The 14,008-nt window shown below is 39.5% G+C and overlaps 1 protein-coding gene across 1 annotated transcript; it reads right to left on the bottom strand.

Annotated features, from left to right (window-relative positions):
• Positions 1-5,488: 5,488 nt before the first annotated feature.
• LOC122653278 (protein NETWORKED 4A-like) lies at positions 5,489-12,434 on the bottom strand. Its single transcript, XM_043847253.1, has 3 exons — positions 12,280-12,434; positions 8,571-8,682; positions 5,489-7,464 (listed from the first exon to the last, which is right to left on the bottom strand). The coding sequence occupies exons 2-3, from the start codon at positions 8,674-8,676 to the stop codon at positions 5,546-5,548; spliced, it is 2,025 nt and encodes a 674-aa protein (XP_043703188.1). The 5' UTR covers positions 8,677-8,682; positions 12,280-12,434; the 3' UTR covers positions 5,489-5,545.
• Between the last annotated feature and the right edge of the window lie 1,574 nt (positions 12,435-14,008).

The following is a 14,008-nucleotide window of genomic DNA, read 5'->3' as shown; positions in this document are numbered from 1 at the left end:
CTTAAAAATGAGACATGGGAGCTAGTTGTTCTTCCTTTGGGTAAGAAACCAGTCGGGTGCAAATGGGTATTTGTTGTCAAGCAGAAGCCAGATGGAACAATGGATAGATATAAAGCTAGGCTTGTGGCCAGAGGCTTCACTCAGACTTATGGGATCGACTACCAGGAGACATTTGCCCCTGTTGCGAAGTTGAACACTGTCCGGTCTTCTTGTCTTGTCTTTGTCAACTTTGGCTGGGACCTACAGCGATTGGATGTAAAAATGCATTTCTTCATGGGGAGTTGCAAGAGGAGGTTTATATGGATGTTCCTCCGGATTTTTCCTCGACAAGACCCATGGGAAAGTTTGTAAGCTCAAAAGGGCACTTTATGGGTTGAAGCAATCTCCACAGGCATGGTTTGGTAGGTTTCATAAAGCCATGGTATCCTATGGATACAAACAGAGTCATGTTGATCACACTCTGTTCATCAAGCGAAAGGGAGAAAAGGTCACTCTTTCTCATAGTTTATGTTGATGACATAGTTGTGACTGTAATGATACTGAGATGAAGTTTCTCACCGAAGGCTTTCTTGGGATGGAAATTTGACATAAAAGATCTAGGACAGCTAAGATATTTTCTTGGGATTGAAGTTGCCCGTTCTCCAAAAGGCATCTTTCTCTCCCAGAGAAAGTATGTTCTAGATTTACTATCAGAGACTGGTTTGCTTGGTTGTCATCCTTGTGACACTCCCTTGGAAGCTACTACCCGTCTGCAAGAGAAGGATGGTGAACCTATTGATAAGGGCAGATATCAACGATTGGTGGGCAAGCTGATTTATCTCTCCCACACCAGACCAGATATTGCCATTGTTGTGAGTCTTGTGAGCCAGTTCATGCATGATCCTTATTCCACTCACATGGCTGTTGTTCTTCGTATTCTCCATTACTTGAAGTCAACTCCAGGAAAGGGGATCCTTTTGTCTCCTCATGACCATCTACGCATTGAGGCTTACACAGATGCTGACTGGGGTGGTAACCCTGACAGGAAATCTATCTCCGGCTATTGTACTTTTGTTGGAGGAAATCTAGTCACATGGCGGAGTAAAAAGCAAAATGTTGTGGCAAGATCTAGTCCTGAAGCTGAATTCCGTGCTATGGCCCAGGGCATATGTGAGTTACTATGACTTCAGAGTTTACTCCTTGATATCTGTGGTTCTGTTCATCTTCCAATGATGTTGTGCTGTGACAACAAAGCAACAATTAGCATTGCCCACAATCCAGTGCAGCATGACCGTACCAAACATGTGAAGATTGACAGACACTTCATCAAGGAGAAGTTAGAGAGTGGTCAGATTTGTATTCCTTTTGTGAAGTCTGGAGATCAACTGGCTGATATCTTCACCAAAAGGTTGAGTGGGAAGTTGTTTTATCCTAGTCTAGTCAAGTTGGGCATGTGTGATATCTATGCCCTAACTTGAGGGGGAATGTTGAGATGTGTTACCCGATATTATAACGGTATTTTTGGTTTTTTATTTATGCTTTATTTATGTACTTTTGAACAAGGATAGGATTGTAATTTGGGCTGTGACACTGTTCACGTGAACAGTATCATGAATAGTACCGTGCACAGTGTTTTCTTTTGTAATCTCTTTTATTATTATTATTATAAATAGAGAGCTTGACTGATCTCATTGATCATTCAAGCCATTCACGAAATTCCTGTTTTGTTAACAGGTAGGAATCCTTCAACACTATTGCTAGAAATGGTAGCCTTGTAAAATTCATTAAGGCCCTGTTTGTTTGACGGGGAGGATGGGGTGGAAATGTTGGGAGACTACGTCTTACAGTGTAATGGGTTGAGGAAAATGGGTGGAATTTTTACTTTTCTCATAAAGAATAACCAAAGTCCTTTGTTTTTTGTGGGATTTGGATTGCATAGGGGTGAGATTTTCAAGTACCACATCATCAAACAAAACATTTAGGAAAAATTTCACGGACAACCCCTGTAAATATATCGTATATCACAAACACCCCAAAAAATGTCAAAGTATCATAGACACCCCTTACTTTATGATTTTATTTCAACTTAATCTACTCCGTTAGGTTTGTGCAGTTAAGTCGCTGTTAATACTTTTATAATGGCGAAACCCTTACCACAGGGTGAACTTCCCATAACACCCTTAAGGGTAAATTCTCTCTTTATCGTTTTCTCTGGGCTGAAGGCGGAAGAAGCAAGAACATGGAACTTCTCCACCTACAATCGATGCCTTTTTTTGAGTAACAACATAATCCATGATCAGAATCCTCCCAAATCAAAGTCAAGTTGTTCTATAGGGACTAGGGTAACTCTTTGATATTCTGAAGTCTTGGTTGAATTAGAGAAGTAGAATAGAATCAGGGATTAAAACACTATAACCTAGAATTGACTGATAGAGTATCCATAGGATGTATTCAGTGATTCTCAGACATAAATCTCTACAGCAGATAGAAACAATTAACGAGATGTTGTAGGGGACTGAACAACACAGATTAAACTAGAGATCTGGTGCAAATCATTTCCCATATTTCCTTCTTCTATTTGTACCTATGCAGAGGAAATTTTCATTCTTTCTCATTTAATCAACCATCTTTGCTGTAGAAGTCAGACCCAACCATGATCCCATATATCATGTGTAGGAATCTAAGGCATTCCAAATAAAAGAAAATTTTCTGGTTGTCTCACAATTTGTTAATAGACCTCAATAGATCACTCGGATACAATAGCATGACCTTGAGTAACTATAACTTGACACCAAAATGATTAGATTATTATGCAATAGAAATGGACATCTAATAATCTAGAACGCAAAAATCTTAATTGAATAGTTTAATGGAACCCTAGGTCACTTACATTTTCTTGTTTTACTTTCTGCAAATGGATAATGATGAGTTGTCACAGGTAATGATCGTCGGAGATGGAACTGCCACACTTGATTGTCGCCGGAGCTGGAGCTGGTGCAGGTGATGGTCGCCAAAAATGGTTTTGCAACAGTTCTCCAACGGTAAGAAGATGCTCCAACGGTAAGAAGAAGGAAGATGGAATGAGAGTTCTTTATTTAAATAACTAAGGTGCTAAAATGGACATTTCAACTTTGGGTGCTAACTGTGCTTAACGTCAGGGGGAAGGTTAATATTTTTATAGTTTTTGGGGTGTCTTTGAAATTTTCCCAAACATTTAATGTTGTTCACTATAATTTTGTATGTTCACCATCCAAGTTAAACAGACAAGATTGAGGTGAAATTTTGAAGTGCAACATCAGAACTTTTCCACCCCACCTAAGTCCCCATCAACGGGGCCTTGATATTGACCGTCATAATTTCCCTTCAAACCATGTTCACGAGTGTGGTGACTAATGATTTTAAATTCATAATCAAGAGTTGAATCAGTCCCTATTAATTCTAATCCAAACTATCTCGGACCAATTCGATCGGAATAGATCCCATAAACCAAAGAATCGCCCTCTATCCAAATAGTCCAAAATCGAAAATCAGTTACAGTCAATGATCCAATCTAAAAAACCTTAGAATCATCCATTCCAAATTGTCCAAAATCAAGATCAGTTACAGTCAATTTCAATCCGAATCAGCTGATTCAATCTATCCAAATCCAATTTCTGAAACAGTGATGGTGGCTTGAGATTTCTCTCTTTCTGTGTGTGTGTGTGTTTCGTAACTCAAAAACGAATGCTCTTCCATTACCTAACCCAAATACAAGGGCGAGTTAAAACTTAAAGCTAATGAACCCAAAATCTCTTCAAGAGCACGTGAGGTTGAACGAAGGTTTTATCGTACCTGTTATACATCGCATGAACATCGAAGCACAAGAAGCTCCATTACATTACAGATTCAACTAATATTTATTTTCCTTCTTTTATGATATTCTCAATGAACTTTCTACATGGTTAAGACGAATAAAATATTAATGCAATGCCGATCAAGGTTATTAAGATGAGAATGGGAGACAGATTAGTCTCTACCCAATCCATAAGTCCTAAAAGATCTAGTGAATCGTTCAAAATTGGGATTGGTGCCGATTCAATCGGTCCAATTCTAATTTTGAAATAATTATGCCAATTGATAGTCATCTATTTTTTTGAATGTGGATTGTAACACAATTTTAGGTTATCCGTATTAGATAAGTCACATCAGCCAATTCATATACACATGGATAGGCCGATACGATATGAACACCCATTTTTTGGTTTAAAAAACTGTTTTGATCACATATCAAACTGCATTAAGTATCAGTATTGTTATCACAATACTATGAACTAAATCCTTGAATTGTAATGCAATTTTCCAGATTCCATTAGGACTGCAACAAGGTCGGATTGGCCCTGGGCTTTATTAAACCCTAGTCCAACCCTGAGTCCCTTTAGTTCATCCAAGCCCGACCCGACCTTGGCTCAGGGCCTGAAAAATCCAACCCAAATCATGGGAAGGGGAAAGGGAGATGCATGGGCTAGACTGAGCCGGGGAGAAAATTATTAATTTTATGTAAAATAACTTTATAATAAAATGTATTATATCACTTATTATCTTTATATATAATATATTATGGAAAATAATTTTCTGTACAGAAGTGTACTCTACGCCAACACTCCCATGTGTTTATCTCTCTCCTTAAAACAAGGGAGCAAAAGTGTCTTTTCACATGGGAATGAAAAAGATAGACTCATGGGAATGTTGGCATAGGCCACACTCCCATACAAAAATCTTTTTCCCATATATAATATAACAAAATGTAAATGACATTTAAAATCTATAATATATATATAGGGAAAAGTTTTCATACACGGTTGTGTGAGAGGGTCTCTCATAAAGAGTTGGAAAAATCATAAACCCTCATCCATTAATTAATGTCTTGAAACTCCCACCTTCTCACATACACGGTTTACACAACCGTGTATAAAACCTTTCCCCATATATATATATATTTTATGGGGCGCTGTTCTCTGTGCCACAGCACAGGCTGCACCTAGGCACATAGGCAACCTGTGCAGGGGGGCAAGGTGGTCATTGTGCCCACCCCCATGTGCCTGGACACAGCCTACACAGCGGCACAGAGAACATTGTCCCATATTTTATAATATAATTTAAAAAAGGTCAGGCCAAACTAGGCTCAGTCCGAAGTCTCAACCCTGGCCCAACCTGATCTTGATTTAGGGCTAAAAATTTCCAACACTGAACCCCTGACCCACCCTTAGGGCCAAGATATCTCAGCCCAAGCCTTGTTCGGGCTCAAGGTAGGCCAGGGCGTGTTCAGGCAGACAGTGCCAAACGTGCACCCCTAGATTCAATCAGAGAGATGCGAACATCAGAGACAAGATAATGAGGGAATCAGTCCCAGGATGGACACCCAAAAGAGGGAAATCCATCCAATTGCAGTTCAATTAAAGCATTTAATTTACAGTGATGAAGCTAAGACTCGTTTAACTTGGGGTGATGGTATATAAAATACCAAACAAACCACACGCCTAAACAAAGCAAAAGAAGAAGACTAAGGAGAGCGAGATGTACTTAGAATTTAGGTAGCCAACACCGGGCGGTGGTGGCGCTTGTTGTGTCCAATAAAAGCTTGGCGAAGCTGCTTGTACCCGTCCCTGTAATGCTCCAGCGAGAAACAGAGCTGACGAATGGCCTCCCTCTTCTCCTCAGCTCCGTTGGAAATGATCACCCTCTGCCTCTCCACCTCTTCCTCCAGTTCCTTCACCACTTGCATTCCTCTCTCTGTTCCCTTCATCAGCTCCACCTGCTCCATGTGCAACCTGTTCAGATGCTCGTCCATCTTTTGTATTTTATCATCCCTGCAACTCACCTCCGCCATCAGCGTCTCCACCTTGGCGTTCAGCTCGTCTCTCTCTGCTACCATCATATCGTATCTCAGTTTTAATGCGTCATGCTCTTTGTTCAAAGCTCCCACATCATCCTCTATCTGTGCAATACCCGCCTTCAATTGCTCAATTTCTTCCTGCACAGATAGGCCCCTTGATTCCCATGCTCTGAGTTTCGCTTCCAGCAGGGTTCGCTCTTCTGTTAATTTTGAAATTTCTGCCTCCAACCACTCCTTCTCTGCAGTGAAATTCTGGGTAGTGTGAGATAATTCTTCTTTCAATTCTTTCATTTCGTTGTCACGGTTTGTGACATCGAATTTGTATATCTCGATCTGCTCCCGTAATTCAGACACCTGCCTTCTCTCTGATCCAAGCTCGATTTCTCGCATCGCAATGTCTTCCTGAGCTGCTTGAAGCTCCACCTGAATGTTACTGGAAGCTTCATGGGATTCGCGCACCAATCTCGCAACCTCTTTCTCTGAACCCTCCAATGATTCCTCCGTCTTCTTCAACTTCTGCTCCAGAGCCTCGATATCATGGTCACGATTCAACACGTCCGCTTCCAAGCCTGTAATCAGTTCAAGAAGTTCTGGTTCCTGGTTTTTTTCCGACACAACCTCGGGAATCTCACACACGACATCATCTGTACCATCTGATTTATTCTCCAGTTCCAGCTTCAACCCTGCAATTACGTCTTCTGTATCCCGAAGCCTCTTGTTTGTAGTTTTCAGTATTTCAATGAGAGACCCAGAATCTACGGGCGAAACACTAGCCTCCCATCCAGCAATCTGTTCCTGCAGATCGAAGGACCATCTTTCCCCTGATTTATTCTCGGTCTCCACCATCTGAATATCCTTCTGCGCTAAATCTAGCTGAGCCTGAACATTATTAGAAAGCTTCATTGAAGCATCATTCTCAAGCTCACGCTTCAACCTGGCTATCTCTTCTTCTGCAAGCTTCAGCTTTCCATTCGAGATTCTCAACTGTTCCTCATACCCTGCTATCCTACGTAGCAGTTTGTCATAATTCCTATTTTTATCGATGGTCTTCGAATGACTACCATCTTTATTCCCTTCCTCTGCCTCACGGAGCCTCTCTTCTGCGTCACGAAGCTCAATCTCCAATTGAATTACTCGCCGCTGAAGTTCGCCATCGCCATTTACCGATGGACCAGAGTAATTGTTGATGGATGATGTTTCATCAGAATCCAACTCAGAATCTGACGAGGGGTACGATGAATCTTGAACATTCTTCTGGGTGAGGTCATTGGTGCCCCCTACAGCAGAACCCAGAAAGAAATCAAAGCCAGCAGCCCGGTGACCATTTCTCCGGCGGGTAGACCTCCGATCAGGAGTTAGAATGGGAGAGAGTTGTTCAGAACCAGCGTCGGAAATTCCAGAACCCTGCGATTGCAGCTCTGGGGGAATGTTCTTACGCAATTCTCCTGTCAAGTGATTGTAGCGTTCGGCGAGCGATCTGTACATGCGATAGAAATCTTCGACATGGGAGATGAGCTCAGGCCTCTTCTGGTAATACATATCGGCCTTCTTGGCGAACGAATCTCCGTTACCTTCGATCAGCTTCAGCATCCGCTTGACGCTTTGGTCCATCTCTGAGATCAAGGACCTTTTGGTCATTTTCTTGTAATTGGGCATCTCGGCAAAACAAGAGATGTCAAATTGCTCATTGGAGCCATAGAGATTAGTTATATAAAGTGTATAATTTAGAAAGTTTAATTGTGTCCTGGCAGTTGGGCAGTTAAGATTTGGGAGCACACGCGCCATTGTAGTATTTGGAGGTTCAGGAGTAAAAAACGGGGTCAATTTTTGTTCACCAAAATTGAATTTTCCAAGTTCAAACCATTTCTCAAACAAAAAAAACTATAAGTAACCGGTCTAAGTTTTTAATCAATTTCCCCATAACCCCCCATTTACACCAAAGTTGGAGATTAACTCCATGCCATCACACTCTCACCTCCAACACACAGGAATCAATGCTGAAAATTCCAACATTACAAGAGTGGAAGTCCATCAAATTCAATAGTAACAAAACAGCAATGAGAAATGAGAGAGTAAGGGAGAAAAAGAAAGAGGTCAAAACTCTCCCCCTCTCACTCTATCTCCTCGTCTTAGCTTCTTTCTTGATAACAAATATTATAATATTTGTTCAGTTTACAACGGATGGTTTCTTTGTTAAAACTGAAACCCAACCAATTATTGATGGTTCAATATAGAGGTGGGTAGAATGAAGCCTCTACATTGATTATCCTACTAGTCTTGCTGCCTCTGCCATAGCTCCTTTTATGATTGTGTTGCTATCTACTGTCCAACCAGAAAATCAGGTATACTATAATAGTTATTATGCAAATGCACCATGCTAGTTGGGAATGGTTGGATAGGGCAAAACAAAACAATATGGCATGCTATTAGCATTCTTGGTCCAGAAAAAACAAAAAGTAAAAGGGAAAAAAAAAAGAAAGGCAGTTCTCTGATGAACACTTGCTATATGGGTGTTCACAGCTTCTTGTTCACTCAGTTTAAATTTTAAAGCATTCAATTTTCACATAAACATGTTAGACAGCCATTAGGTGGAGGTACTCAGCCTTAAAACCATACATAGAGTTCCATTTCTCTATGTCCTCCCCTCTCCTTAACCATACTTGTAATGTTAACTAGCTATTGAAAAGAGGAAGGGAAAGATCCACATTGTAGTTCATACCGTCAAGAGTTTCTGCCATCCATTTTGAACTGTTCGGGCAAATATGGCTATCCCACCACCATGAATGTGATTTTGTTGATTCCATCCTCTTCAAATTCTTGCTCATTTTGGCCTGAAGTAGACAACAAACAGAATGAACACAATAGCCAAGAAACAAAATTCAATTTTAACTAAAAGCAAATCAATGAGATTAAACGGGTACGAGAAGCAAGGTTGGAGAATGTACTGTAACAAACTCAAATGTCCTCAGATATGTATAACCTAAGTTGCCCAGATCAATTTCTCAAGCAAATTAAGCAATGAGCCAGAGGCAGTAAAGGATTTGAATCTTGACTCCGGATTAATCTGAACATGGTTATTTGCATCAAAATCAAGACACCAAAGTTTTTCAAGAATTTCATCAAATACTGGTTGATTTTTATTCAAATTGCTTGAAAAGGTCGAAGGTTTGAAATTGGAGTAACCAAATCACTTTGCCTAGAGGTTACCCATTGAGCTATTTTCTTTCAACCAATAGATGAAGTTTAGAGAAAAATGAGATTCTTTTTGGTTGGGGGAGGGAAAATTTCCAAAACATATGTGTTAACATAGCAAGGGATGTAAGATACTAAGATCAACCATTAAGTTTGGGAAAACACCACGGGCCAGAATCAAGCCTCTATACATCTGTATTGCTTTTAGCCAGTCTAGCAAAGTGTATACAAAAAGGTAACATAGTGTGCTTTGTCTGCTGAATCGCTGACTAGCTAGAAGATCTAAAGAGGGCATAATACAAGGTAGAACTGTTGTGTGATGCTTAACAATCAACAGGTTTTAATATAAATGGACTGAGATCTCATAGGGAGTACAGCATCAGTAAAAACAAAAGTGGAAAGGAAAGAATAATTAAGATTCATTTATTAGATTAGAAATTCCCAAACATGGCAATGCCAGTTAGCTCTGCATTGAACTGTTGTTGTAGCTCTGTCCCTAGTTAGTTATAACAACAGGAAGAGATTGAAGATATCTTGTACAAATTATATACAAGCAGAGGGAAGGTAACGAAGGGGAATATCAACTCATGGAGTGCCCTGTGATTGACAAAAACCAATCAAGTTGATGGGAAAAACATACAAGACATACGAGAAAGTATTGGTGAAGGAAAATACAGATATCAATCGTCATTGTTAATCCCTCTACTGTACCTTAATCGATAAGACCCCCTACCATTCCCATAAAACCATCCCAAGGCACTGACACCCATCCTAAGGCAGGTGGTAGAAAAGGATTGGAATTGGAACATGGTTTGAGGTATCGGTATCTGATCGGATGATCTGTAACAGTATCACTAGCTATCGTTCCTGATACCGGGTAGGTACTGTATATGGGAAATGGTATGAACCAGCGGTAAAACAGTCAAAAACTCAACTTTTTTGGGAAACCAACAAACGAATCCATGCCAATCCATATTGATTTTGAAGGTGATCAGCAACTATTGGGCCGGGAGAGGGTGGTCTACAATCAGCTCGATCGCAGGCTTCCGCTCTTACATAAAGTTCTTGTTTCGACAATTCAAAAGTGGGAGAAGGCTTTTTACTAATGAATCGATATTCAAAATCCTTATTTGAGTGCGTAGATGGCTGACTGGGTGTGTTACAGTCAACAAAAGGTAGCACCCCGTGAAGCTTGTGGTTACTGTCTTTATCACCTATGTCGAATAGAAAATAGGATCATTCGAATGATTGGAAAAGGAAAGTCCTCTCTAGTTCTCGTGGAGTCAAATTCTCATCACTTAGGAATGGCCACCAAACACCCAATTTCTATCAATTGAATCCCCCACTGAGGCAATGACCAAAGAGAGTAGATCAAGCTTCCGGCTATGAGGATGGATGATAATTGATTTCGCCAAGGTAACTATTTTTGAACTCAATCCAATATCGTACAATAAAACTATGTAATGGAATGTCCTATGATTGACAATACCTAATCAAGTTGATGGAAAAAGTAAAATTTGGTTTAAGGAAAAGTGCAACCATCTAGATCAATATAACTCCCTTTATTGTAAGAAATCAATAACAAATTATCGAACGAGGGTATCAAGGCCTTCGGCTTGATTATTCACCCAAATCCATGCGAGCCAATCAGTCCCAGGACCGAGTCATTGAAGGATGTAAATAGAAAGCCAATTAAATCCAAGGTGAGTGGCCCCAAACAGGTAAAAGGAGTCAAACATAGGACACGCAAGACAATCTACAAAATAAAATAACAAAAAAAAAAAGAGAGAAATAATAGAGGAAGGTATGAGAGAGAGATATTAAGGGAAGATAAGAGAGAGGGATAGAGGTTTTAGGGCTTTACGGACTAAACCACCGGACGTTCTAAAGAGAAATTGGGAGGTGGTCAATCCTCTTCTCAAGATAACTCTTAAGAGATAATTTAGGATTTTGAAAACCCCTTCTTTACTCATTACTCTACTATTTATAAAACTCAAATTACAATAGTAGTTATCCATAACTACTTACCCCTTCCCTAATTAAGTCTAACTACCATACTTCTTTCCAATACTTATAACTATTTAGCGACATACTACAATAATTAAACATAATAATTAAAACATATAAAATCTTAACTAAATACTCCTTCCTAAACCGAAAATAACCCGTCCATTACATACCTAACACACCCCTATATTAAGCGTGGGAAGGTAAATGTATATCTAAAGTCCTAGATGCTTCCGTGTGATGGTAGTTGGAGGGGCAACAGTTCAGAGGAGGGATGATCGTGACCCTAGTACGTTGCGTGGGTGTTGGTTGGCCTACCACGGTGCAATTTGGCTCTCCTCCAGCCGTGGAGGGAGCTGGAGAGTCTAGCCCAGCGAAAAGAGTTGAGATTTGCTACCCAAAATAAGGGTGATTTTGATCATTTTACAAGTGGGACCCAAGTGGGCCCCTCTATCAAATGACCATACCACCCCGACCTGAGGAGGATTTCAAACCACCGCGAACTGTCTAGTTAAATCCTACACCCCCCCCCCCCCAAAAAAAAAAAAAACCTGTCTAGTTAAAGGTCCAGCCAATTCCACGGAAGGTGTAATAAAAGCTACAGAGGAGAGACCAAGTACTGAAAGTCTGAAAGGACAATCTTTTTCCCATAAAATAGTATCCAAAAAGCCACAACCCCCCCCCCCACCCCCCCTAGAAGTTAACATAGAATTTCTCAAAAGCCAAAAGAGGAAAATAAAAAAAGGTTCCCGAGAACTGAAAGGCAAAAATTGCTAGGAAAAAGTCTTAAACAGCAGGTTCGTTCTCCGTTCTCCCAATGGTTAAAGTGTAAAACATTACGATTTCTACTTTCTTCTCCATCTAAAATTTAAAAGATCGCGACCAGAAGACTTATAACTACGATTACTTACGAAAAAGTCCAAGTAAGAGAGAGGAAGCAGTTCAAAGTTTCCAAGCATACCAGACAGTATCAGACAGAGGGGACTCCTGATCTTCCAATTTCAAGATTTACAAGAGGGGTCTCTTGAAATTGAACAGAGAAAGAACTTATATCCTATAAGATAAAAACCGAATTAATCTATATCACGATCATCTGAACCACAAAACCAGAAGTAAAGATCTTCTACGGAAATCGTTGGAAACAACTTGAATGTAAACGGAAAAATAACTTTCAGCGACACAGATCAGAACTTCAAAACCAAAAAGCTTCGAAATAATGGAATCCTTACCTTCTCTGAGCAGTGAGACCGAGAATGTAAAGCGCTTGCTACCTCAAATCCTTCGCGAGGAAAAAATGCTCAGAGCCTTAGAGCGACTCCACCGAGAAGTCCGAGAGAAGTAATGAGACTCTTACCCTTTTAAGCTCACCTCAAAATCTAAATACACGAAAGTCTCGACACAAAAAGTTGAAATGACGAAAATATCCTTTTGTGATAAATGATATGGATGAAAGTCATTTATGAATTATGACTTACGAGTGGACTTGAAAGAAAGAACCAAACGAGGGGAAGTGAGAAATGACGACAATGTCCTTTAGTGTACACAGTAATTATTTTTGAGATTCCATCCTGGTCGAGGGATCAAAGGAGTTTTGAACAGTGCAGTTGGGTTATTCTATGAGTTTCCACTTGATTCCAATCAGAGGTTAAATCTTACAAAGATTGTCAACTCGTCGTGATCGATTTCGATTGGGCGAAATTGATTCCTATCAATTAGCTTAGGTAGTCACACTTTGTAGGCTAGGGTACAAGCATTGTTTTATTTGGTGATCAGGTATCGGTCCATAATCTGGCTTAAGATAATCGGATTAATTGACTATTCGTGTTATAAACTGTTCTTAAATGGGCTATAATCCAACTAAACAAACTTAAAATGGCTTAATCAGACTATAAATGTCAAGTATCAATCTTGCACCGAAAATGCCTAACGATTATTCATTTGTCAATATCTAAGCCCGACACATTTAGTAATTGACCTTATGAGTCTCGGGCTTCAATTCGTTTTTTTCAGATAGGACCTATCGGTGTGAGCCAGCTTTTGACACCCTTTGTTCTCCTTGAATCAAACTTCTGGAACAATTAAGCTATAATTCCGTCACATCTAATTACTCCATAAGAATTATTTTGTATAAATTAGAGATAATCTGATAGGGAAGGGGTAGTTTCGGAGTTTAAAAATAGTGTTTGAAATTTGAACATCAAAATTCAAAACTCGAAAACGAAAGAAAACAACTCCCGCTTGTGGGCCGTGTGGGGTCGTCGAAAGTTTAAATGTCACATGTCGCGATTCGCGCCATAAACTCGTTTGTTGGCGGGAAAATAGCACACGTTAAAACTAAAAAAATAAAATTTATGGGTTTGCGTGTGCCCATAAGGCGACAACTACCCCCGCCGTTCGGACACCGTGTGTTTAGTGGAAATTTCTCTTTAAAATGAGCTTTTAAAAACAATTATTATTGTTTGGCTCACATTTAAAACAAACAACTTTTGAAAAAGAAAAATCACCATGGTAAGGGTGTTAATGTAGAACCGGAATCGAAAATGAAATCGAACAGAATAAGTTAAATTGGATTGAACCGAATAAAAATCGGTTAGAATTCAGTATTAGATTTCATAATTAATTTGGTTCTCGGTTCGGTTCAAGATCAAGCATAGGAATTGAATTCCAAAATTGAAACCAAACTGAATTTGGATATTAGTATATATTATATTATGTTATTTTATTATAATACTAATATGTTATATAGTATGTATTAGTATTAGATTTTTTAATATTATCATACTAAACTACAATATTATAGTATGTATATTATTGTATATGGATTGAGTAGAAGAATAAGAACCGAAACCAAATCAAAACCGAGCCAATTCAATTTGAATATCAAATTTCATAATCGATTTGATTCTCAATTCAGTTTCGAATGACAACAACACTCTTTGAAACCGAACCAATTTACAC

Source organism: Telopea speciosissima, chromosome 2 (genome assembly GCF_018873765.1).
Source record: "Telopea speciosissima isolate NSW1024214 ecotype Mountain lineage chromosome 2, Tspe_v1, whole genome shotgun sequence".
In the NCBI taxonomy this organism is placed as follows: domain Eukaryota; kingdom Viridiplantae; phylum Streptophyta; class Magnoliopsida; order Proteales; family Proteaceae; genus Telopea; species Telopea speciosissima.
Note: the sequence above shows the minus strand (reverse complement) of the source record. Positions and strands in the feature narration are given on the sequence as shown.

Coding starts and splice junctions, on each gene's coding strand:
- LOC122653278 (XM_043847253.1), bottom strand. CDS start 8,676: ATGAGCAAGAATTTGAAGAGGATGGAATCAACAAAATCACATTCATGG. Junction 7,465..8,570: donor GATGGCAGAAACTCTTGACG/GTATGAACTACA, acceptor CCTTGATCTCAG/AGATGGACCAAAGCGTCAAG.